Here is a 27,100-nt window from a genome sequence, read left to right as displayed (position 1 = left end):
AACCCTTTATATAAACACCACATAATCCCCAAATAACATGTAGCTAGCATGCCAGTAAACAGAATGAACATCTGAAGTATATTATACAATGAATCAGGCAGATAAAATTATTTACCAGAAATATATATTTTTTGTTTCAACTGGTTCCTTGTGTTTCGCTGGGTCACGGAGGACGATGTCATATTGTACAGGTGCCTGATGCAAGAACCTGTTGTTCCCCGTTAAACACGTGTCCGCTAGCTACCGTTTGTAGCTGAACCTCCGAGCTTATAGCAAAAAGGAGGATTAACTAATGCAGGTAAAATATTCCAAGGCACAATTTTTTTGCTTTTTCAAACGATAACTACTCATTTCAAATTGACCACCACTATATCTTCTAAAAGAAAATGTTATGTCGCTAAGTGGCTACTGTTTCCCAGGCAAACCCAATTTATATTTTTCACCCAGTAATGGACAGAAAATATTTTGAAAAGACCAGTCAAAATTTGACCCTGCTTTTTGTAGTTAAGGGTTAGACCATTCACACTGCCCACCATGTTTCCAACACGAAACTGTACAAGATATGTAAAACAGTATGAATATGCAGCATGGGGTTTTCTTCCTCTAATCTTTTTCTTTTTTTAAAATCAAAAGTACCAACCAACAGCAACACAATTACAACCAACCAATGAAGGACAATTTTATCTAAGTAGCCAAAACACACTGAGCATGCCGTCCAGTTACAAAAGTACAAAACATGTAAATTATTGCACAATAGAAAGGCTCAAAAGTTTTTGTGTCCGATGCAATAGTATTGCCCCAAATATGGATCAGCTTTTTCAAAGGTACAGGGTTTTTGACTGGTGTCTAACCCCTGTCAGTCTCCCCACCTTTTGCCATGATTCAGCGAATCAGGGAGCTGCCCTGCCTCCCCTACTCAGTCTTAATTTCCAGGTTGGTTGGCATGGGTTGATCGCTGTGCCACTTCTTCATGTGTTTCTCTAGAGTGCTGTACACACTGAAAGGCATGTGGCAGATTTCACATTTATAAACGTCCTTGCCCATCTGGCCGTGGGTCTTCATGTGGCGAGTGAGCTTGCTGCTCTGGGCGCAGGCGTAGCTGCACAGGTCGCACTTGTAGGGCCTCTCTCCCGTGTGGCTGCGCCGGTGCACTGTCAGGTTGCTGCAGTTCTTGAAGATCTTGCCGCAGTACTCGCACGTGTCGCTCCGCCGGCTGCCATCCTTGGAGCTGGGGCGCCCGCCACTCCCTGACAGGTGGGGGGTGCTGGCCCCACTCCCCGTCCCGCTGTGGCCCGAGGCCCCGCAGCCGCCATCCAGCTCCTCGGGAGGCGTGGAGTAGCGCAGGCTGCCGTTCTCGGAGGAGTGCTCAGAGGATGTGGCGAAGGGCGATTGTCTGGTGGAGTACTCTCCAAAGCTGAGTAAGGGGTCCTTGAGTTGTCGGGAGGCGGCATAGCCGGCCAGCCACTGGGAGTAGACGTTATCTGTGTTGGGGATGGTGGGCGTGGGAGGATCCAGTTCTTTCTCCACCTTGATACGCTTGGTCATGGTGCTGAGGGACCCGGGGCTCCCCATCAGGAGTTTCCTGGTCAGGGCCTCATTAGAGAGAGGACCCAGGCCATTGGCCGTTGGGGTGGTGCCACAGACCTCGTCGGCCCGGTCCGACTCCAGGGCCAAGTCCTCTTCACAGGCGTCCCGGGGAGTGCTCCGTCGGTGGGGATGGGAGTGGGGGTGGAGGGCCTGGCTGTTCTGGTGGTGCCGGGCCCCTTCCAACAGCAGGCTGAAATGATAATCGTTCTTCTCACCTTCCTCAGTCTCCATCTCTTCCTCTGCCTCCTCTCCTTCTTCCTCCTCTTCCTCCTCATCTTCCTCATCTCCCTCTTCCTCTTCATCTCCCTCCTCCTCCTCTTCTTCTTCCTCTTCCTCCTCACCATTCTCAAGCAGCCCGTTGTTCTCGCTCTTGAACTTGGCCACCACGGACTTGAGGGCGCTGGTAGCGCTGCCCACCAGGTCGCTGGTGCCTGGGTCGGGTGAGCTGGCGGTGGACAGGCCGTCATTCGACTTGGCGTTGAGGGAGTTCTTCTGAGAGTGCGTCTTCATGTGGCGCTTCAGCTTGCTGGCCTGGGTGCAGGCGTGGTTGCACAGGTGGCATTTGTAGGGCTTCTCTCCTGTGTGGCTGCGCCGGTGCACGATCAGGTTGCTCTGGAACTTGAAGGTCTTCCCGCAGAACTCGCACGACTTGGCCTTGAGCGGCGTGGTAGGCTGGGCCGGGTTGGGGGTGGAGCGGAAGCCAGACGATGGCGACTGGGAGGTGGAGAGGGGAGGCGTGGCTGAGAAGGGGGGCTTGGAGCCCGGCTGGAAGGGCTGCAGCAGCCGTTGCATAGGGCTGGGCTTGTTGGGCGACAGGGGTGGGGAGGCCCCCGTGGGGTTACCCGCCAGCTCCCGCAGTCTCCTTGAGAAGTCCATGGCTGGTGGTGGGTCCAGGACCACTGAGTTGAGCCGCATCACCCTGTCGAAGGCGCTCGGGTGATGGGTGGCCAGCGCCAGGTTCTCCGGGCTCAGGTGGTGCCGTGGAGGCGGACTAAACAGAGGAGGCGTCCGGGGATAGCGCCCCTCGTGGGGGACAGAGGTGGCCCCTTCCCGGCCAGACCCGGACCCAGGCAATCTCAGCAGACTGAAGGGGCTCCCATCGGCCAGGTGGACACCGTGGAGGGGGGGCTGGGAGGTGCAGTCACCCCCCATCCCGGGCGGGGCGGCTACCCTGGGGGTGAGGGGGCTGCCTGGCTCGCTCTCCAGATAGATGCGGAAGCCGTGGGTGTTCTGGGCGTGCTGGAGCAGGAACCAGGCACTGCTGAACGGATGCTTGCAGGTCGTACACGTGTAACTACTGGGCTCATCCTTATCTGTGAATAAGAGAGATAAAGAAGAAGGGTTACTTGGCTGAAAGAGAATGAGGACCTCTAGGATTGCTAGACCGTAACACTTCATATTTCAGTTCGACACCAAAGATATCCATTGTATTTGATAAATAATTCAGCTTCAGTTTTTACTAGCTTAATTAATACACTGAGATTTAAACATGCATTCAATTACACAGCCCATCTAAAACAACACCAGCAACGAGATCTCCATCAGTGTATACAATTTACACAGACGAGGAGGTAATTAGGAATATTTTAAACAATAATTGAATTTCAATGGCCCTTGCACGATGACCTGAGATTTGCCTGACAATGCGTTTGTAATCTCGTTAAACACACTCAACCATCCTCCATAGATGTGTTTAGAGAATTAAAGGGGCTAAAGTAGAACATGTATCTGATGCTGGCACATTTACATTTCACATTTGAGTCATTTAGCAGATACTATTAGCCAGAGCGACTTACAGTTAGTGCATTCATCTTAAGATAGATAAGAGGGACAACCACAGCCATAGTAAGTACATTTCTCCTAAATAAAGTAGCTAACTGCAAAGTCAGGGGTAGTAAGGGGGAAAAAAGTTAATGAAATACTTTATATTATACTGTATATATATATATATATATATATATATATATACATATATATACAGTACCAGTCAAAGGTTTGGACACACCTACGCATTCCAAGGTTTTTCTTTATTTTTACTATTTTCTACATTGTAGAATAATAGTGAAGACGTCAAAACTATGAAATAACACATATGGAGTAACCAAAAAAGTGTTAAACAAATTAAAATATATTTTATATTTGAGATTCTTCAAAGTAACCAGCTTCATGAGGTAGTCACCTGAAATGCATTTCAATTAATTGTTAAAAGTTCATTTGTGGAATTTCTTTCCTTCTTAATGGAATTTCTTTCCTTTCTTTCCTCTTTCCTTCTTAATCCTTCTTAATCCTTCTGCGCCTCCCGGGTGGCGCAGTGGTCTAGGGCACTGCATCGCAGTGCTAGCTGCGCCACCAGAGTCTCTGGGTTCACGCCCAGGCTCTGTCGCAGCCGGCCGCAACCGGGAGGTCCGTGGGGCGACGCACAATTGGCATAGCGTCGTCCGGGTTAGGGAGGGTTTGGCCGGTAGGGATATCCTTGTCTCAGTATGTAAAATGTAATAAAAATGTATGCACTCTACTGTAAGTCGCTCTGGATAAGAGCGTCTGCTAAATGACTAAAATGTAAATGTAAATGTAATGCGAGCCAATCAGTTGTGTTGTGACAAGGTAGGGGTGGTATACAGAAGATAGCCCTGTTTGGTAAAAGACCAAGTCCATATTATGGCAAGAACAGCTCAAATAAGCAAAGAGCAACGTCAGTCCATCATTACTTTGAGACATGAAGGTCAGTCAATCCGGAAAATTTCAAGAACTTGGAAAGTTTCTTCAAGTGCAGTCGCAAAAACCATCAAGCACTATGATGAAACTGTCTCTCATGAGGACCGCCACAGGAAAGGAAGACCCAGAGTTACCTCTGCTGCAGAGGATAAGTTCATTAGAGTTACCAGCCTCAGAAATTGCAGCCCAAAAAACTTCACAGAGTTCAAGCAACAGACACATCTCAACATCAACTGTTCAGAGGAGACTGTGTGAATCAGGTCTTCATGGTAGAATTGCTGAAAAGAAACCACTACTAAAGGACACCAATAAGAAGAAGAGACTTGCTTGAGCCAAGAAACACGAGCAATGAACATTAGACTGGTGGAAATCTGTCCTTTGGTCTGATGAGTCTAAATGTTTGATTTTGTCTCCAACCGCCATGTCTTTGTGAGACGCAGAGTAGGCGAATGGATGATCTCCGCATATGTGGTTCCCACCGTGAAGCATGGAGGAGGAGGTGTGATGGTGTGGGGGTGCTTTGCTGGTGACACTGTCGGTGATTTATTTAGAATTCAAGGCACACTTAACCAGCATGGCTACCACAGCATTCTGCAGCGATACGCCATCCCATCTGGTTTTCGCTTAGTAGGACTATCATTTTTTCAACAGGACAATGACCCAACAGACCTCCAGGTTGTCTAAGGGCTATTTGACTAAGAAGGAAAGTGATGGAGTGCTGCATAAGATGACCTGGCCTCCACAATCACCCGACCTCAACCCAATTGAGAAGGTTTGGGATGATTTGGACCACAGAGTGAAGGAAAAGCAGCCAACAAGTGCTCAGCATATGTAGGAACTCCTTCAAGACTGTTGGAAAAGCATTCCAGGTGAAGCTGGTTGAGAGAATGCCAAGCGTGTGCAAAGCTGTCATCAAGGCAAAGGGTGGCTACTTTGAAGAATCTCAAATATAAAATATATTTGGATTTGTTTAACACTGTTTTGGTTACTACATGATTCCATATGTGTTATTTCATAGTTTTGATGCCTTCACTATTATTCTAAAAAAGTAAGAATAAAGAAAACCCTTGAATGAGTCGGTGTGTCCAAACCTTTGACTGGTACTGTATATATATATATATATATATATATATATATATTAGTACTGAATACAAAAAACAAGGTCAGGTGTTAAAAAATTGATAGTTTCATCTCTAAAAGAAAACACACAAAAAAGGAGAGAGCCAGAGAATGATTTGAGGCTGGTGCTATGAAAATGCATTTCAAGTATTATTATTCTATACGGGATAGTTTCATGGTTTACAGCTTTATTTGAAATCCTCTCAGGTGAATAGAAAAGAAGAATAGAGAAAGGAGAAGTGAGATATGCAAAGTAAGCAGCACATTCTCTACACCACTCCTCAAATGTGCCTCTTCTCTTTCATCTCTGCTTTCAGTTCTTCTCTCCTTTTCTTTCTTATCCTTTTTTCTGTTTTGTTTTATCTGTCAGTCAGTCAGGCAGGCAGGCAGGCAGGCAGGCAGGCAGACAGACAGACAGACAGACAGACAGGCAGGCAGGCAGGCAGGCAGGCAGGCAGGCAGGCAGGCAGGCAGGCAGGCAGGCAGGCAGGCAGGCAGGCAGGCAGGCAGATAGACACTTAACCAAAAACATGAATGTGCTGCCAGCTATAAAGATTAGCCATTGCTAAGATGGCGGACGGGGCAGAAGCCCAGCCTTGCTGTACCCCACTGTGGCTGTGGAGGCTAGGGGTGAGGAGGACACTGTGCAGGCTGGGCTCCTGCTGCTAGAGCAGCCTGAAGGAGGAGAAGAAGAATGCAGTGAAACACAGATTCTCACGTGTCTGCCTCCCTGCCACCCTGGCGCTCTCATGACAATTCCACTTAAAGAGTCACTATTTGATATGTACGGCCCTTGTCAATGATATAGCTATACCCATTGATCCATTCATCCCTCAGCTTTATAGGAAACTGAGTGGGGCTGCCGTTTTGTTGTTTTTCGAATTAAGGGGTGGGCCTTTAAAGGCCAGCAAGCAACGGGGAAATGTGCACCCAATCAAAGGCAGCTCCAGAGAACCTTTTTTTTCCCCTGAAAAGAGATCTGGGGGGCTGGCAAATTATGGATCATTACAATCTGCAAAAATTACAGTTAATTGCTGCCACCTGCAAGGGGCTCTGACCTCCTATGGATTTTTTCCATCATAAAAAGGCAATTTGCCCACGTTCTGCCTTTCCACATATACTCACATATAAAAATGCACTGCGTTTTCTGGGGGTCATTATATTGGCTGAAGTAGTGCCGGTATAGCAGCCTATACATCTTATGTATTTCCAACATGTTTTCTTACTGAATGAAACCAAAGACCTACATTACTCTTAAAACGTTCATTTACAACCAAGCTTTGTTGTCGAGTTCTGCTTGGATTCTACGGCGATCTGCAACCCTGCCCTGACAACACGTGCCACCCTACAGTCTCCCTGTGTGGGGAAACTGATAGAAATGCTGCTGTTATTGAAAAGGACGAGGCAGGAAGAGAACGGCTCACGTGGCGTATACACCTTCTCTTCCTCCGAGGCTTACACCTGTCTATCTGTCGGAGGAGGAGGATCGAGGCACAAGCGTGGGGTAGCGCGGCGTGAAGGTGCCAGGCATGAAGGTGCCATTCGTAATGGCTGCCTGAGACGACAGTCGTAAAGGACAGCGGAGCGCCACAACACGGCCGGCCCCTAAATCATTTGCCTATACATCAAAAACATCCATCTCTCGCTGTGCAATCATCTGGTCCAGATGACGTTTGAAACCTCCCTGCTCACGAGACGACAACACAGAACAGTGTGAATAATTGATGCCCTCGTCATATTGATTGGCACCGAGCCAGACTAATGTGACGTACCCATTCCCACCCGCCTGTCCGGCAGACACACAACAACAAATAGAAGATATCTGAATTTGCCTTGGCTAGACTATGGGTGCTTCTCAAATGGCACTCTATTCCCTATATAGTTTTGACCAGGGCCCATAGGGGGCCATTTGGCACGCAGCCTATCCCTCTCTAATGATCCTGGCTCAAAGGGAAGGACAGCGTGTGAGGAAGCAGAGAAACACGTCCTGACAGGGCATTTGATGGCCTTGAAGATTATAAAAAGGGAAGGAATATGTGAGCTTGGGGGAATTATCTTCTAAAATCGTCTCTGGTCTTCTCTAGTCCTCCAACGGAAAGAAAAAGAAGAGAACTCTTTCAGCGAGTGGTCTCTAGATTCTAGAAGCTCTAAAGCTAAACCTAAGTCGAGATCCCTTTGAAATAGGACCAGGAGAGGAGAGACTGGGCTGAAACCAGGGCTGGGGAGAAGGCTTACGGAGATAGGGGGGAGGGGAGGAGAGAGAGAGAGAGAGAGAGAGAGAGAGAGAGAGAGAGAGAGAGAGAGAGAGAGAGAGAGAGAGATAGAGAATAGAAGAGATAGAGAGAGAGAGAGAGAATAAAAGAGAGAGACGGAGAGAGAAAGAGAGATAGAGAATAGAAGAGATAGATAGAGAGAGAGAGAGAGAGAGAGAAAGAGAGAGAGAGAGAGAATAAAAGAGAGAGACGGAGAGAGAGAGAGAATAAAAGAGAGACACGGAGAGAGAGAGAGAGAATAAAAGAGAGAGACGGAGAGAGAAAGAGAGATACAGAATAGAAGAGACAGGTAGAGGGAGCGCGAGAGAGCGAGAAAGAAAGAACGAAAAGAGGAAGAACAGAAAGGGAGGACAACAAGCCTACCAAGGACATTGCAGCCCGTCGCAACACAAAGCAGACGAGGGCTATTACAGTGTCTCCCTCTGTACGACGCACTGCTATCACCAGAGAATATGATCCGCAGCCATGCAAAGAGCACAAGGACAAATGGGAAAGGACATGTTAAACAACAAGATATTGCCCATATGGCCCATTCGGCAGGATCACATGTATTCCAATACTGTCTCAGCCAGTCAGACAGAAGGAGACTAGGCCGGGCTAGACAAAGCAATGGTGATGGGATGCTTATAAACAGTCTAGTCTAGGGAGGTGCTGCAGCCTGCAGCCACTTTGTACACGCAGATCCAGACCCTCTCATTGTTCCCCTGCTGCAATATGCACCTCCACACCCCCTGCTCCCAACCCTCCACCCCCGTAACCCCTCACCCCCCCCTACACTAGTGTCAGTCCCAGCCAGACCCCCTCCACCCCAACTGAACCCCACTCAAACACAGCGACACACAAACAACAGCCGTTGGCTGCAATCAACAATGACCTTGAACCCTGAGGTAACAAGTTCACAACGCCACGGTAACAACTGTCCGTCCCCAAGCCAACTTTCTACTGTTCCTGCAAGGACTTGACTTTTCCACCATTTTGTTTTGTTCTTGACCAACTCCTGCTAAGGCTCTCCCTCCTCCTCCCGACCGTCCCAACTGGCTCTCACAGATATCGGTCATTGAGGTAATGGAGGAATGTTGTTATAGGATTAGCAAGGCATCGGAGGAGGAGAGAGAGAGCCAGGAGGACACTGTATGTCAGCTCAGCCATTTTGGACTTCCACCTGGAAAGTGATTATACTAATAACGGTCCCTGACAATATTCCTAAGTGTTTATGGGTGTTGGTAGGAGTGATCGGGGAGGATATGGAGACCTCTTCAGAGTGCTGTGATAGAAAGTGTTCATGTGACTACTCGTCTGTTCATGTCATTCGTGGATTCATGGACAGAGACTGGTGATGGAGGAGGATGGGGAAGTCCAGTCTACCATTAGCCATCCCATGTGTGTGTGTGTGTGTGTCTGCCCTTTCTCCATCAGTATTCACCCCAACGCGGTGGGTCCCAGCTGGTCACGGCCCTGCTCGCTCTCATACACTCACACACACACACACACACACACACACACACACACACACACACACACACACACACACACACACACACACACACACACACACACACACACACACACACACACACACACACACACACACTGTTGCCTTTGTCCCAGGCCAGACTACTTTGTGGTGAGCCACTGGCCACCAACAAAGAGCCTGTTTGACCAACACTTGCTCTGAAACAAAGCCTGATGCAGGAAATGTGGCTTACCAAGGAGAAAACACAGTGAGGGAGAAGAGAGAAGGGGAGAGCTAACCCTGTTCTGACAAACAGTCCGTCCGGGGATTCCAGGTTTGAAAAACAGACATTAGGGTGACAACAGCAAGGTCCAGTCAGACGGCTAACCCACTGACTACACACATCAAACGGAAAGAAGAGAGTCTGAGAGAAAGAAAAAAAAAGAGAGAGAGAGCGAGCGTGCAGAAAAAAGACTAGACACACCACAAGGAAAGAAAAGTCAGAGAAAGAGAGAGACCGAGACAGAGAGAAAGAAAACTTGGCTGGCATGAAGGGAGATTTACTGTGAGATAACTGACTGCGTGAAGCCTGGTGGTCTTTGGTTTGGGCACTAGCTCTGTCTAGCTGTGTACTGTGCCAGTAAGTAATGTGTTCTGTGTTGGTTAGACTCTCAAATCACTTTCATACTTATTACCTTTCCACAGTCATGAAAGATGACAGGAGCAGCCAGGACCGGGACGGTGTTTCTCTGACCCACTAGAACCATTAGAGACAGATGATAGTAGCAGCCAGGACCGGGACGGTGTTTCTCTGACCCACTAGAACCATCAGAAACAGATGATAGTAGTAGCCAGGACTGGGACTGTGTTTCTCTGACCCACTAGAACCATCAGAAACAGATGATAGTAGCAGCCAGGACTGGGACTGTGTTTCTCTGACCCACTAGAACCATTAGAGACAGATGATAGGAGCAGCCAGAACCGGGACTGTGTTTCTCTGACCCACTAGAACCATCAGAAACAGATGATAGTAGCAGCCAGGACTGGGACTGTGTTTCTCTGACCCACTAGAACCATCAGAAACAGATGATAGTAGCAGCCAGGACCGGGACTGTGTTTCTCTGACCCACTAGAACCATTAGAGACAGATGATAGTAGCAGCCAGGACCGGGACTGTGTTTCTCTGACCCACTAGAACCATTAGAGACAGATGATAGGAGCAGCCAGAACCGGGACTGTGTTTCTCTGACCCACTAGAACCATTAGAGACAGATGATAGGAGCAGCCAGAACCGGGACTGTGTTTCTCTGACCCACTAGAACCATTAGAGACAGATGATAGGAGCAGCCAGGACCGGGACTGTGTTTCTCTGACCCACTAGAACCATTAGAGACAGATGATAGGAGCAGCCAGAACCGGGACTGTGTTTCTCTGACCCACTAGAACCATTAGAGACAGATGATAGGAGCAGCCAGAACCGGGACTGTGTTTCTCTGACCCACTAGAACCATTAGAGACAGATGATAGTAGCAGCCAGGACCGGGACGGTGTTTCTCTGACCCACTAGAACCATTAGAGACAGATGATAGTAGCAGCCAGGACCGGGACGGTGTTTCTCTGACCCACTAGAACCATCAGAAACAGATGATAGTAGTAGCCAGGACTGGGACTGTGTTTCTCTGACCCACTAGAACCATCAGAAACAGATGATAGTAGCAGCCAGGCCCGGCACTGTGTTTCTCTGACCCACTAGAACCATTAGCGACAGATGATAGGAGCAGCCAGAACTGGGACGGTGTTTCTCTGACCCACTAGAACCATTAGAGACAGGTGATAGGAGCAGCCAGAACCGGGACTGTGTTTCTCTGACCCACTAGAACCATTAGAGACAGATGATAGGAGCAGCCAGAACCGGGACTGTGTTTCTCTGACCCACTAGAACCATTAGAGACAGATGATAGGAGCAGCCAGAACCGGGACTGTGTTTCTCTAACCCACTAGAACCATTAGAGACAGATGATAGTAGCAGCCAGAACCGGGACTGTGTTTCTCTGACCCACTAGAACCATCAGAAACAGATGAAAGTAGCAGCCAGGACCGGCACTGTGTTTCTCTGACCCACTAGAACCATTAGCGACAGATGATAGGAGCAGCCAGAACTGGGACGGTGTTTCTCTGACCCACTAGAACCATTAGAGACAGATGATAGGAGCAGCCAGAACCGGGACTGTGTTTCTCTGACCCACTAGAACCATTAGAGACAGATGATAGGAGCAGCCAGAACCGGGACTGTGTTTCTCTGACCCACTAGAACCATTAGAGACAGATGATAGGAGCAGCCAGAACCGGGACTGTGTTTCTCTGACCCACTAGAACCATTAGAGACAGATGATAGTAGCAGCCAGGACCGGGACTGTGTTTCTCTGACCCACTAGAACCATTAGAGACAGATGATAGGAGCAGCCAGGACCGGGACTGTGTTTCTCTGACCCACTAGAACCATTAGAGACAGATGATAGGAGCAGCCAGGACCGGGACTGTGTTTCTCTGACCCACTAGAACCATTAGAGACAGATGATAGTAGCAGCCAGGACCGGGACTGTGTTTCTCTGACCCACTAGAACCATTAGAGACAGATGGCCACAGAGGACAAATTCACTGTATGCACACACTGCACAATAGACAGAGCCGAGAGGGAGAGATAAAAAAAGTGTGTCTGTCTGATTGTGTGTGCGTGTGTGTTCTTCTAAGAGCCTCAGTGTGTGTGAATTCCATTCATATATGAGTGTGTGTGTTTTCTGTGTCTGTCCGCTTCCTTTCCCTACCCCTGGACCTCTCCATCTCCAGTCGGTTGAACTCTGTTTGAACTGACCAGAAAGGACATCCATCTACATGACCCCCTGTCTCTCCCTAGCCCAGTCAGAGTGCTCCTTGCTCAGGCATCTCTCGGTCCGACTGCCCCTGTAATGGGTCTGGTCTGTTTGTTCTCCTGTGTAGATCATTATATGCTATCTTCTGCTTACTGAGAGCTGTGTGGTGTGTGTGTGTGTGTGTGTGTGTGTGTGTGTGTGTGTGTGTGTGTGTGTGTGTGTGTGTGTGTGTGTGTGTGTGTGTGTGTGTGTGTGTGTGTGTGTGTGTGTGTGTGTGTGTGTAGTCATAAGAAAGACATAATGGTACGGTAAATAGACCTCTGGGTCATGAGGTTTAAACCAGTACAGTTAACGAGCCAATCAATTACATAACATAAACATTTGCATTAGACATTGTCTATCATGGACAATGATAATGTCCTTAACATTGTCATTGTCAACAAGTTTATCCTTAAAGTCAAGCAGAGTGGATGGACAACATAAATGAAAGGAGATACCAGGGAAAGCCCAGACTGCCATGTGTCTGTTTCAATACATTATTCTACAGGTACTGCAGATGAGAAGACTTAATCAAGTCGGGATATTTTTGGACGACATCCCAGGCGGGCTAGGCTATGTATCTTAGGGAGAAAGAGCAGAGATGAACAACGCTGAAAGACTAGACATTGGAGACTAGAGTGGACGTATGGATTGCTCATTGGAAACACACACAGCTCTGCTGATATCAATGAGGGAATAGCTGTAAATAGATGTTTCCCTCCATCTAGTTGTGTATTTCTGTCTAAGGGAGGGGGCCCCTTTGAGCACTTCATGCAGTAGGTCAGCAATCACTGTAGCAACCTCTCACTGGAGGGCCCAGACAGTGTTGAGAGAAGGAGAGAAGAAGAGGAGGAGCGGAGGTGAAGAGGAGGAGAGGAGAGGGTGTTTAGGATAGGGGGTAGTGGGGGTTAGGGCTAGGGGGCATCTACAGGCAGGGACCTGCAGACTGGCGAGGCCACGAGAAGCTGGAAGGCTGGGAGGATACACAACACACACACACACACACACACACACACACACACACACACACACACACACACACACACACACACACACACACACACACACACACACACACACACACACACACACACACACACACACACACACACACACACACACACAACTCCCTCCGCTCCCACTGTGTGTGAGAAGATCCCTCCAGGCTGAGCAAACACTTCTGTCTGTCTGGTTCCGGTTTCTCACTCAATTCAATTCAAAAGGCTTTATTGGCATGGGAAACATATGTTTACATTGCCAAAGCAAGTTAAATAGATCATAAACAAAAGTGAAATAAGCAATAAAAGATTTACAGTAAACATTACACTCACAAAAGTTTCAAAGAAATAGAGACATTTCACATTGTTGTCTATATGCAGTGTTGTAATGACGTGCAAATAGTTAAAGTACACAAGGGAAAATAAATTAACATAAATATGGGGTGTATTTACAATGGTGTTTGTTCTTCACTGGTTGCCCTTTTCTTGTGGCAAAAGGTCACAAATCTTGCTGCTGTGATGGCACACTGTGGTCTTTCACCCAATCGATATGGGAGTTAATCAAAATTGTTTTCGAATTCTTTGTGGGTCTGTGTAATCTGAGGGAAGTACGTGTCTCTAATATGGTCAAACATTTGGCAGGAGGTTAGGAACTCTCTCTTTCTCTCTCACTCTCTCTCTTTCTCTATCCCTACTCCCTCCTTTCATCTCTCACTCTTTCACACACACTCTCTCTCACACTCTCTCTCTCCCTCCCTCTCTCACTCCCTCTTTCTCTCACTCTGTACCCCTCCACTGATACTTACTCTCACTCTATCTACTCTCCCACACGCCAGCATACTCCCCTGTTCCTCCTCCCTTCTTTCTATATCAGTATTTTCTTATATTTCTGATGACAGCACTGAGAAGGGTAGGTCTCCCTCTCTCTCGCTCCATCTCTCTCCATCTCCTCTTGCTCTGTTTTCCCTCTGGAGCCCTCTACCCTTGGCCTCACCCCACCCTGTCCTCCCAGCCACCTACTCTCCACTCCCGGTAAAGCCTGACTCTAAAACCTTCCATCAGGGTTAGGGAGGAGGAGAGAACTATACAGGTGTTTTCTATTTTCCTCCCCCTCTCCTCCCCCTCTCCATGCCCTCTGATCTAACTCACTTCACTGGAAATAATATTCCAAGAAGAAGACATAAGCTCATACAGGCCTAACCGAATGGACTGGGTCGTTCACAGGACGGCGGGAGAGAGGGGGAGGAAGAGAGGGAGGGGGGAGGAAGGGAGGGAGGGAGAGAGGGGGAAGGGAAAAGAAGGGAGGGAGTGAGAGAGAGAGAGAGAGAGAGAGAGAGAGAGAGAGAGAGAGAGAGAGAGAGAGAGAGAGAGAGAGAGAGAGAGAGGGGGTGAAGTATTCCAGATGTGTTTCCTTCTCCCGCTGACCACCGTCCCCATCGGACAAGGTAGGAAGCCATTACTCGCCATGTCCGCGCTCATTCTCACAAGGATCTGGACGAAGGAGAACGTGGCTATCAGAACAATCTGACCTTTCTAAAGGGGGAAAGCTCAATGTCTTTTCTACACTGGCCCAACATTTAGTCACGACCAGACAAAGGTTGCTTCAGACACCTTGTTACTGTATGTTTCCCTCGCTCTCTCTGGGCACATCGAGGCGCAAGACAACCAGTTGCTTGGAAAGGTCATGTGAGACGCGGCCAATCAGAGGAGCCCGTTCGAGCATGTGACGCCCCAAGGCATTGTGGGGGAATGGGGTAGAATGAAAGAAAATGGGACAGAAGACAACGAGACCAGTGTGTCGGAGGAGTCGCCCGCGGCGTCCTTAAACACGCTACCCATCTGCTGTGTTCCGACTGCGGTTACACAGTGGTCACAGTGTGGTCAGCTGGTTAAATAGTTCAAAGTCTATCGTCGTCAATAGATGGACTCTGCTGCTGCTCTGCGGTTAAGGTTAGTCCAAGGTCAAACTCAACCAGGATAATAACTCTTAGTGAAGTAAAGCAGAGACGAGAAAGCTGAGTGTTCGTCTATAATGCAGGAACATAGTAAGTATTTCTTTCCTCTAATCGGTTAAATTAAACTGCCTTGAATCACACCAGACATCTATTCCAGTGTAACACCGCTCACGAAGACAACGTCAAATCTCAAGCAGTATGTATGTAGAGATAGCAAGACCAGCATACTAAGCCCACACAATGTCCCACTCCCATCCAACAACCCTGCTGCCGTTTATTCCTAACTTATTCATAAAGGACTTGAGGGAAACGGCGCAAGAACCCGAAAACGAGTTCCAAACGGTATTAAAATTGCACAATCGCCTCCTGTTCAACAAGCCACAACCCCCCCCCCCCCCCAAGTCGTAGACAATAGCAGGAAGAGACACACAGCGCACTTTCGGAAGGGGTCATGCACGCTCGACGCTGACCTACAAACCGTTTTGTGTCGGCTTATGTCAAGACAAGCTCACCGTTCGAAACCACACGTGTCCTTCTCCGCGCTTTCTGTCGCACTCCATTTGAAAGCCCACTTACTGTGAAGAGGAGTGCTGGAAAAGAGGGATGAAAAGGAGGGGTGCATGGGAAGCAGTAAACGCCATACATGTAACGTTTACGCTCAATAACAGTCTGTAAGATGGATGGGCCATACGCTTGGCGAAGGCAGCCCACGCTCCCCACTATTCTTCATCTCAGGGCCTTGCCGTACCAGATTCCATGCAGTCTCTCTCTTAATTAGACGCATGTGGTCGGAGACTCTAATCTATGCCATGCCACAGTACTGTGTAGACTAGAGCAGAGCAGGGCTCCAACTCACCAAGCTCCTGATCTAGGATCAGGTTTGCCTCTTATTCATTATGACGGAAAAGGCAAACCTGATCCTAGATCAGAACTCTTATTCAGAGACACTGTGTGGAATACAGGCCCTGGGCAGAGCCAGGGAGGAGAAAGGGCGGGCGCTAGGACCCGTGGAGTTGAAATGGCCCACTGTCACCACCTCTCTCATTTCTACCACAGCCTGGCCTGAAGTGGGTCTGCTTTGTATAAGCAGATGTACTTGATAGACGTTATTTTGTGATGTGGCTAAGAGTCACAGGCAGCACTGCATTTTGAATGCTCAAATTCACTAAACATGTTGGTATTCACCTCGGGTTACAGCATGTTTTCAGCTAAATACATTGGATGCGATGCTACCAAGCTTTGTCGAGCTACGTGGAATCTAGCCAGGCTATTCCCAGATAGTCTCTTCTCCTCATTCCTCATGCATAGCCATACTATAACACTAACACCAATGAGTTAATAAGAATTAAATAGGTAGCCCCACCAGCCTGGAAGTTGGTTCCCTGTAGCCAGCTGGAGCCTATAAATGGTGATTTTAACAAGGCAAGGGCCTAAGATCTCAAACCGTGCTGGAATGTTACCTGTGAACCCGTGCCAACAATCTGTCCCAAGGCCCTATAGATAACCACAAGGCAGAGAAGTGTATAGCAGTAGAGCAGCCCAGAACTAAGGGAGGGCAGAGGGGACGAGAGGAGGGGCCGAGAGAGAGGTCCGAGAGAGAGGTCCGAGAGAGAGTGCAGAGAGAGAGGGCAGAGAGAGAGGGCAGAGAGAGAGGTCCGAGAGAGAGGGCAGAGAGAGAGGGCAGAGAGAGAGGTCCGAGAGAGAGGGCAGAGAGAGAGGTTCGAGAGAGAGGTCCGAGAGAGAGGGCAGAGAGAGAGGTCCGAGAGAGAGGGCAGAGAGAGAGGTTCGAGAGAGAGGTCCGAGAGAGAGGTCAGAGAGAGAGGGCAGAGAGAGAGGGTTGAGAGAGAGGTCAGAGAGAGAGAGCAGAGAGAGAGGTCAGAGAGAGAGGGCAGAGAGAGAGGGCAGAGAGAGAGGGCAGAGAGAGAGGGCAGAGAGAGAGGGCAGAGAGAGAGGGCAGAGAGAGAGGGCCGAGGGGTATGAAAGCTATTTCTATTAGGTAATCTGGTTGAAGTAAACACATGTGGTGCAGCCGCCTCACCCCCACAACAAACACCTCAGTCTGAGAGAGAGAGAGAGAGAGAGAGAGAGAGAGAGAGAGAGAGAGAGAGAGAGAGAGAGAGAGAGAGAGAGAGAGAGAGAAAGAGAGAGAGAGAGAGACACAATATTGATAAACTGGGTGAAATATCACAGTAGCAAGATTTGTGACCTATTGCCACAAGAAAAGGGCACCCAGAGAAGCACAAACACTATTGTAAATACAACCCATATTTATGTTTATTTATTTTCCCTTGTGTACTTTAACTAATTGCACATAATATGACATTTGAAATGTCTTTATTCTTTTGGAACTTTTGTGAGTGTAATGTTTATTGTACATTTTTATGCAAGTTAACATACGTTTCCCATGTCAATAAAGCCCTTAAATTGAATTGAATTGAGAGAGAGGCTGCCCTAGCCCAGTGACTCTGACTCAAGCGTTCAACGGTCAACAGTTACATCCAAAACAGACAAAGCATTCCTTATCTTTTTCCTTAAATGCCATCTCACACATTTTCTGTTGAAACATTCCCCCACGTTCGGTGAGGGGAGGGAGAGCAGGAGTTCTAGAAGAGAGGCTACGTTCCTTTAGTGACAGCTGGATTTATACACAGACAGCTGCAACGAGCAGGATACCCACACAGCACTGTCCAGCCATACTCTTTAACACACACACAGACAGGAGTTCACTGACACACATACACACGCAGACAAGAGTTGTGTCAGACACACACACACACACACACAAACACACACACACACACACACACACACACACACACACATAGGACCCACGAACTCACTGACAGACATTCCACACAGGCACTGGGCAAGACGGCACACATACGTGGCCACGCCGCGGGGCCAGAGTTGGATCAAAACATCATTTTGAAAGATGTCCAATGACTTCTGAGTTATAGATCCATTTTCAGCGAGTGAGCGGAGCAAGTACCGGCTTGAATTTTCTCTCCCCTTTTGCCAATGCCCACAGCGTGAGGAAATTGGGATGTACAGCGATAAAAGAGGGTACGGCCGACTGTCAACGTTGTCTTAAACAGAGTAGAACAGCTAGGGAGAAGATTTATGTGGCAGATGTTTGTGCCCTAGCTGTTTCTAGCAGACAACAAAACTTAATTGACAGAGAGAGTGAGAGAGCGACGTTTTTAAACAGCGGAGAGTGGAGCCTCACAATGGAACATTGAAGCAATTGCTTTGGCTGCACATGTCAAAGTGTGGTACCACATGAGATGTATCAATCGTAATTAACAGTAGAAGAACGATACATGTACAGTGAAGCCTAACGTGTACATCTACAGACAACCAGTTCCAGTGCAAATATACAGCACACTCTTAGTAAAAAAGGTACTATCTAGAATCTAAAAGCGTTATCCGGCTGTCCCCATTAGAGGACCCTTTGAAGAACCCTTTTTGGTTCCAGGTAGAACCCTTTCCCCAGAGGGTTCGACCTGGAAACTGAAAGTTCTACCTGGAACCAAAATGGGTCCTACCTGGAACCAAAAAGGAGAGAGAGTACCTGTTTCAGAGGGCCTGCATCACACTAGGGGAAACTACCAGCGCCACTAGGGGAAACTACCATGCCACACGAGTCAAGTCACACACACACACACACACACACACACACACACACACACACACACACACACACACACACACACACACACACACACACACACACACTCCGACACCCCTCTGGTGTCACCCCTAACGGCTACAGCTCTGTCACGCTATGGGGCTACACTGATCCCCCATGCGCCCCCGTTAACGGCGGCCACTCATGTTCCCACGGCGACGGGGGGGGGGGGGGGGAATTGACGGCTTCTCAGAGACGCCGGTTCCCCAGGTCAACGACCTCGACTGCCTCGCCGCCTTGTGTTGCATTCTGGGAAGATGAACTAAACATACTCAGAAGTTGAACTGTAACTTGGCTCGGGTTTATGCTGGGTCAAGATGTATACCCTATACTGGTCTCTAAGCCTGATATGATGCTCAGGAGAAATACTGGGGGAAAATGAGAGATGAGAAACTTGCTCAGCGACTTGTTCAGAAATAGGGCGACGGGCGTAATCATTTCTGATGGACACCTTTACAGAAAGAGATAGTAGAAGAGGATGGAAAAAATATAATGAGTTTGCTTAGAAAAAAAGTCAAGCCTATACAATTTATAATGATTGTTGTATGGCAAAAGTCCTACACTTTTACAACAATTCAAGGAGATAATTATATGAAGGGAGGTAGTGGAAAATAGGGGAGAGAATATACTATTTTTGAGAGAGGGCAGAGGGAGAAAAAATGAAAAACAAAAGGGTGTTGTTGGACAGAAACACAGACAGACAGACAGCGTTAGCCACAACAGACAACCAGAGAGCCCATCCTTGAGGGGTGCTAGATTACATTAGCGCCAGCTGCTTCCTTTGTGTGGTTTTACGGTTAGGGCCCGAAAAGCTGCTAAAATTTCACTTAATCTGCTCCAGAAACCCAAGTGTCAGCCACTCAAATGGGGGCTAAAAGCACCACTCTCAGATAACTAAAGGGAAAATACGCTAATAATAGCTGCCCACAGCTTCTCAGGCAGCCCATAGGCGAAGCTGCGACCGGGCATCCATTTTGTGTAACCAAAGTAGGTGGCGTTTTAGTGCATAGGGAACTGGCTGCCCCTGTGTGCGACTGGCCAGTGGTAGAGCCCTAATGGTGGTGGTGGTCAGAGCCACCAGAGAACCAGACAGAGTCCCCACCTCTCCCCCTGGTCTGTTCATCCTCTAGTGATTAGCCTATGCTAATACCCTGACTGACCCGCACTTTCTTTTAAGCCACCGGCGGGACCGCTACCCAACAACAGCTGTGAGCACTTTGGCTTTAAATTAAGTGGGGAGATATGGTGGGGGGTGTTAGGTAGTATGAAAACCAACAATGTAATCCTTGTAAAACTGAACAAAATTCCAGCAAACTTGCTATAGACAAATGTGCGTGCCTGTGTGTGTGCATGCGGTCTGCGTGCGTTTGGCATGTGTGTGTGTGAGATAGAAAAAGAGAAGAAGAGAGGCCCCTCTGCGCCGACCCTCAGATAATGACATGACAGGATCCAGACAGGGACGACGGAGTATAGGGGGAGGAGGATATGTGGTGAGGGATAGGGAGGATGGGGGGGGGGGTGAGGGAGGGGAGACGGAGGGAGGTGAGCCGGGGGAAGGCCAGCCAGTCCAGTCGGTCGGTGGGGTGGAGGAGGGGCAGAGAGGGGGGAGGGAGGCTCCGTCCATCAGTTGTCTGGGAGAGATTTTCACTTCCAAAATGTTTGCAGGGAACACATACATCCTACCAGACAGTGAGACCTTGGCTGGAGCTGCACTGATGAGGGGAGAGGGGGTCTGGTATCTCTCTCACACAGCTCTCGCCTTAACATCGTCCTCTACACTAAAGATACTGAAATCTCACCGGACTGACTGAAGAGACTGACTGACAGATTTTATCTATCTAAATATTATTGAAGATATGTAAAGAATAGTGTACTGTTAAAGAAGAGAGAGAGAGAGAGAGAGAGAGAGAGAGAGAGAGAGAGAGAGAGAGAGAGAGGGAGAGAGGGAGAGAGAGAGAGAGAGAGAGAGAGAGAGAGAGAAAGAGAGAGAGAGATAGAGAGAGAGAGAGAGAGAGAGAGAGAGAGAGAGAGAGAGAGAGAGAGAGAGAGAGAGAGAGAAAGAGAGAGAGAAGAAGAAAGAGGGTTGTGCTTGCCTCCCAGTTTACTGTACCTTGGTTTCAGTTTCCAAGGAGTTAGATGTGTTGACTTAAGATCCTACACTACTTGTTGGAACAGGAGTCGAGAATAAGAGGGAGGGGGAGAGAGAGAGGGAGCGAGAGAGAGAGACAGAGAGAGAGAGAAATTGGAAGGAGAGACACGCTAAAGCAAATGAACCTTTTAAATTGGAGAGTGTAGCCCTCCTTGGACTCCGGGGTTGGATCCAGTGGCAACAGATGATGAGAGACAAATCACTGGCCTTATTACCAACCAGCAGTCTGTCCCTCCAACTTCGCACATCGCACTAGTGTGAACGTCTGGGGAAGGACGGGCATGTACAGCATGAACAGTGCTGCCCAGCACAGCACAGCGGCACAGACCAGACAGTTTCTCATAGAAAAGTATATATATCAAAGCATAAAAACATTTCTCTGGCACTTTGAACCTATAGGCAAAGGGTTGTAAAACATGTGTTTGGTTGACTTATCCCCTTGGCTGATAACACAATGCTGCCTGGCTGGTCAAGAGGACAGGTGATTTGTTGACTTATCCCCTTGGCTGATAACACAATGCTGCCTGGCTGGTCAAGAGGACAGGTGATTTGTTGACTTATCCCCTTGGCTGATAACACAATGCTGCCTGGCTGGTCAAGAGGACAGGTGATTTGTTGCAACAAAAGAGCAAAGCACCGGATCAACAGGAACGAGAGGGAAAAAATAGCCAAAACCGCTATAGAGAGAGAGTCCAGTGGTTACCTTGGAGTCTGAGCCAAACGTCAGAGGCTTCCTATCTGCGATGGTGTCTATGTTTACATCTGGGCTACGAGGTAAACAAACATCAAGGTCAAGGAAACATGGGAGTCTGTCCAGACCATAGCACCTCTGACAGGTCCGAAAGGCTGCTGTTCTCAGACCTGTTCTAAAACCTGTCTATCAGATATGAAAGGTCTGCATGGCAGCTTAAACTGTTCTGAGACACAGGCCTTTTAAGATGATTTCGAAGGGAAAGTGCAGGGGTGATTTGGGGTTGGCAATTTTTTTCACTTTACCTTCATTTTTTTATCAGTTTGAGGTACATATTAAGCTAGTTACATTGTAATAATCTTCTCTAGGTAGGTATAGTCCATTTTCACAGAAATCACACTAAATAAAATCACATTTAACTAAATCAAACTCCAGTGAAGTCCAGCTACAGTCATAACATAATCCTGACATCACAATCACATCACGGCCTGGTTGCTACGGTGACCCCATTAACAAGTAGGTTACCATGGGGACATCTTAGCCCTGAGATAAACAACAATACCACGACTGAAAACATCCAGACTTCATCTCCCTCTCTCCCCCCTCTCTCTCATGCATAATGTATTATAGTGCTTCCAGTACGAGGATGTGGGAACATGGCAGTTCCACAGTCTTCTGCCTTTCTCAGTCGGATGTCACGCGAATGGGTCCATGAACCCTACGAACTCTCACTCCTTCTCTCACCCTCTCTCTCTCTCTGGTCTTTCTACACTCTTAGAAAAAAAGGTGTTATCTAGAACCTAAAAGGGTTCTTCGGCTGTCCCCATATGATAACCCTTTGAAGAACCATTTTTGGTTCCAGGTAGGGTTCCCCTATGGGGACAGCCAAAGAAACCTTTTGGGAACCCTTTTTATCTAAGAGTGTATCCCTCTCTCTTCTCCCTATCTCGCCATGCTCTCTCTCTCTCTCTCTCTCTCTCTCACACGTTCTCTCCCTCTATCCCGCCCTCCATTCCTCTCCCTCTCTCTCCCCACCAGACACATGGCCGGAGAGAGCAGACAGCCATCTGGGAGTGGTGGCCGGCTTTGTCTGGGTCCATCCCCCCAAAAAACACCCCTCACCCACTCCCCATTACTATCCCCAAATGTGAAAGTCGCTTCTCATACAATCTGCACATATACATATGCAAATGTGTGTGTGAGTGTGTTTGTGTGGAGGGGGGGGGGGGGGGGGGGGGGGAGCAGCCGTCATCACACACAGAGAGAGAAGAGACATATTCATCCGATATCTTCACGCCAAACTAACACCCGGTGCATGTGCCGCTCAAGAAAATAAAGAAGTATGTTTGAGAGAAAGAGAGAAAGAAAGAGAGAAAGAAAGAAAGAGAGAAAGAGAGAAAGAGAGCTCATGTTTAACGAAGAGGGGAAGACAAGAAGAACCTGCCCATATACAAAGAGAGTTAATGGTCAGAGATTTGTGAAATACATGCACATTTTATGGTACACACACACACACAGACACACACACACACACACACACACACACACACACACACACACACACACACACACACACACACACACACACACACACACACACACACACACACACACACACACACACACACACACACACACACACACGTTTGGACATACCTACTTATTCAAGGGTTTTCTTTATTTTATTTTATTTTTTTCTACATTGTAGAATAATAGTGAAGACATCAAAACTATGAAATAACACATATGGAATCATGTAGTAACCAAAAAAGTGTTAAACAAATCAAAATATATTTTATATTTGAGATTCTTCAAAGTAGCCACTCTTTGCCTTGATGACAGCTTTTCACACCCTTGAATGAGTAGCTGTGTCCAAACTTTTGACTGGTACTGTAAATCCACAGTTTCCCTCTGGCACAAAGACGCATATATGAGGAATTTAATCATAAATATTAAAAAATAATCGATCAATGAAAGCTACTTGGATCAAGATGTTTCAACAACACCCACCATCTCCCCGGAGGATCCCATAGAGAATGGCCACGATGGGAAAGAAACACATCTTTTCATAGATCAGACATGAATATCTCAATGAATATTTCATTTAAAAAATGCCTTAAGACAATGAAATAGTCCATTGATTAGTTGGTGGGGTGGTTAGTCCATAAGGGTTAGAATGGGGTTTTCTTGGTTAAATGTTAAGGTGATCTTCTAACTACTTAGCATGTACGATGTGATGTGTTCCCACGTAAAAAAATACTATAGTGTATACTACTCTTTATACTGTATTTATACTGTAGTAAACTGTTTATGTAGTGAATAATGTAGGATTTACTGCAGTATACTGAAGTATTTACAGTTTACTATATTTTAAATACTGTATTAAAAAATGAGTAGTATATACTATAGTAATTACTGTAGTGTTTTGCGGCCTGTAATATACTGTAGTATTTACTGTAGTGTTTTTGGGGACATTACTGCAGCATTTACTAAAGTGTTTTTGTTTTATTATCTTTGACATAGAAGTGGGGGGCTTTCTCCTTTAGGAAACCTACTGGAGAAATACTCAAAGAGCTAATTTTCCATAACCTGTAGGTAGGTAAGTAGGTAGGTAGGTAGGTAGGTAGGTAGGTAGGTAGGTAGGTAGGTAGGTAGGTAGGTAGGTAGGTAGGTAGGTAAGTAGGTAAGTAGGTAGGTAGGTAGGTAGGTAGGTAGGTAGGTAGGTAGGTAGGTAGGTAGGTAGGTAGGTAGGTAGGTAGGTAGGTAGGTAGGTAGGTAGGTAGGTAGGTAGGTAGGTAGGTAGGTAGGTAGGTAGTGAGGACTAGGTCCTGAACAGAGAGTTCAGAACTTCTGCTCTTTTTCATAACCTGTAAGGAACACAATATATGGTCTACACTTGGCATGTAGGTTTCTCACGTGTGGCACAAATTTGGATATGGGTGAGGGGAATGGGCAAGGTATACGCAACTTAAATACTGTAGTATTTACTTCAGTAAAAAATGAGTTTTGTGTTTTTGCTGACATTTCTGTATTTACTAGTGTTTTTTTGGTGGATTTTACTATAGTATTCTACAGTATACTACACAATTCTAATGTACAACACATGATCAAGGGATACTACCGTGTCTAGTATAGTATTCTACAGTATACTACAGTATATTACAGAATTCTATAGTAAGTACTGTAGTATCTGTTTGTGCTGTTTTGCCATCTCATATAGGCACTGTCATGCCATTAATGACCATAGCGAGACAGTAAAAACAGACCTGGGATTAGGCTACTGGATATCTGCCTGAACTTCAGCCCCGTGTCTGTGACCATTTCTCATCAGCTAAATACACCAGACCTGAGTACAGGAAGACAACAGGAACACCTGTGAAGCAAGTGCAGAAAGGTGACTCCTCTAAGCCCTTCAATTCTCACCACCAACACCTTCAGCATAACACTACGTCACACACGGAACAGAGTAACACAAACACACGCCTGAAATGAGAAGAGAAAAGTTCTTGGTGGTACAATGTTGACCAGCCTCTTCTAGAACTCTCCTGGGACAGTCCCTGAGGTGATTAAGGACAAATTAGAGAACAACATGTTTCTGTACATTACTGTATAGGACATTAAACACACACGCACACAACCGTTTGAGGCATGAGGTTATAAACACACACACACACAACACACACACTTGCATACAAAGGGCTTTTATGCACCTTATGTGTGTCGTCCATATCAAATCCATTCTCTCTGTCCTCCTCTCCACTCTCATGTTAGCTGTAATGTTTTCTGTACACAATAGCAACTAAAGCTGTGAGCATCATGTTGCCCACCAACACCCCTCCATCCAGAAAAAAGGAAGAAGAGAACCACACATTTCCCCTGCTGTCTCCACACGTTTATGAGGACTCCTTGTTCTCTTTTCATTTGTTCACACGCTCCTCCCTTTCCTTCGCTCTTTCTCTGTACTCTTTATTTTCTGTATCATCCTGGCCTGTGGCCCCAGGTTGGAGGTTCTATTCCCTGTGTTTCCTGCACGCACGCACGCACGCACGCACGCACGCACGCACGCACGCACACACACACACATAGGCACACAGGCACTGGCTGGCTAACCAGTCTGAACTGGTTCTGACATAGGTGAACCAGAGCCTTGCCCTTTTCCGCCTCCAGACAAAAAATAACCTGGTGGCATTCGATCTAGACTCAGCAGGTATGAGGGAGATGTGTGTGTCTCACAAGACCTTCCAGGCCTGGACCACTGCCAAGTTCATCTGTTAATGGATCGCCACTCTGAGGGCCGAGCCATCCCCCCTTCCCTCTCTCCCTCCTCTCCCCCCCTCCAGCAGCCGTCCCTGCTCACGACCCCCCCCCTCCCCCCAACCTCCCCAACCCATCACGCCTGCCCAGATTACAGGCCTCTCCCCTCCTCTCTCCCTCTCTCTCTTCCCTAGACGTAGATCACTCCTGCTCCTTTCTCTCTCCCTCTCCCCTCTCCTCCCCTCCTCTTCTCCCCCTCCCCTCCTCCCACTCTATTCAAGATAAACAAAGTGCTTCAAGTTCAGGGGACACCCTGGGACCCTTTAACAAAGCCATCTATCATCCTGTCTGCCAGGCCAGGCCTCTCTCTCTCAGCCACCACCAGCCCTGCTGCTGTCTCTACCTCTTCTGGTCTCTGTCTCCATATAGTACTCTCTCTCTCTTTACCTCTCCTCCTGCTCTCTCTGCCTCGGCCTCTCAGGCAGCCTCTATGCTCCAGCGGACAATTTCCCCTTTGTGCTCCGTCAGAAACCCACCAACCCCCACGTGCCTAGGAGACTAGCCCCTCGCCCCCGCGCCCCTACCCCCCACACACACACCTCATGCCAGGGGGCTTGAGGAGGGCTTGACCAGTCACTTTGAATGCCTTGGAGCCACTCCTCCGTCTCTGGCCCGTCTCTCTTACCACGGGTAAAGCTGTACTAGGACAATTAACAATACTGTTGACGGCTTGATAGGTGGTAGAAAGAGGAGTACCAGGAAGGGGTATCAGGGCTGTAGAACTATGTAAACACAGTGAAGTCTATGGAGGCTGTGTAGAGTAAGATATCAACACAGCTGGGAGGTAGTTTATAGGAGAAGTCTCATTCAGTTATACTGAGAAGGAATCCGTCAATGTAATGTGGTCTACAGGTCTCTACTACTCTCCTTCCTAAATGTGCTCTGAGGAAGAGAGAAAAGGAGAGGGGGGGAGGGAGGGAGGGAGGGAGGGAGTGGAGGGAGGGAGGGAGGGAGGGAGGGAGGGAGGAGTTTTTCCTGGCTAATGATTGTGATGAGAGCCGGCTAATCAACTCTTGACACCTAGAATTCACTCCAGGTGAGAGAGCCAGCATGACAGTACACACGCACGCACGCACGCAGGCAGGCAGGCAGGCACGCACGCACGCACGCACGCACGCACGCACACACACACACACACACACACACACACACACCACACACACACACCTGAGAGATCAGGGAGTACTGACAACACCACACTCATTAGCAGTTAACGTGGACACACACATCGCGGCCACAGTGTCCATAG

The 27,100-nt window shown here is 47.8% G+C and overlaps 1 protein-coding gene and 1 non-coding gene across 2 annotated transcripts in view; both read right to left on the bottom strand.

Annotated features, from left to right (window-relative positions):
- Positions 1–597: 597 nt before the first annotated feature.
- Positions 598–27,100, bottom strand: part of LOC120032487 (B-cell lymphoma/leukemia 11A-like) — an 85,751-nt gene continuing 59,248 nt past the window's right edge. The window contains exon 3 of the mRNA XM_038978592.1: positions 598–2,900. Coding sequence (XP_038834520.1) covers positions 913–2,900 — 1,988 coding nt within the window. The 3' untranslated portion in view covers positions 598–912. The remainder of the gene's footprint in view (positions 2,901–27,100) is intronic.
- On the bottom strand, positions 24,066–24,120 carry LOC120033067. Its single transcript, XR_005473906.1, has one exon. It is a non-coding gene; the product is annotated as a U7 small nuclear RNA (small nuclear RNA).

Source organism: Salvelinus namaycush, chromosome 39, assembly GCF_016432855.1.
Source record: "Salvelinus namaycush isolate Seneca chromosome 39, SaNama_1.0, whole genome shotgun sequence".
In the NCBI taxonomy this organism is placed as follows: domain Eukaryota; kingdom Metazoa; phylum Chordata; class Actinopteri; order Salmoniformes; family Salmonidae; genus Salvelinus; species Salvelinus namaycush.
Note: the sequence above shows the minus strand (reverse complement) of the source record. Positions and strands in the feature narration are given on the sequence as shown.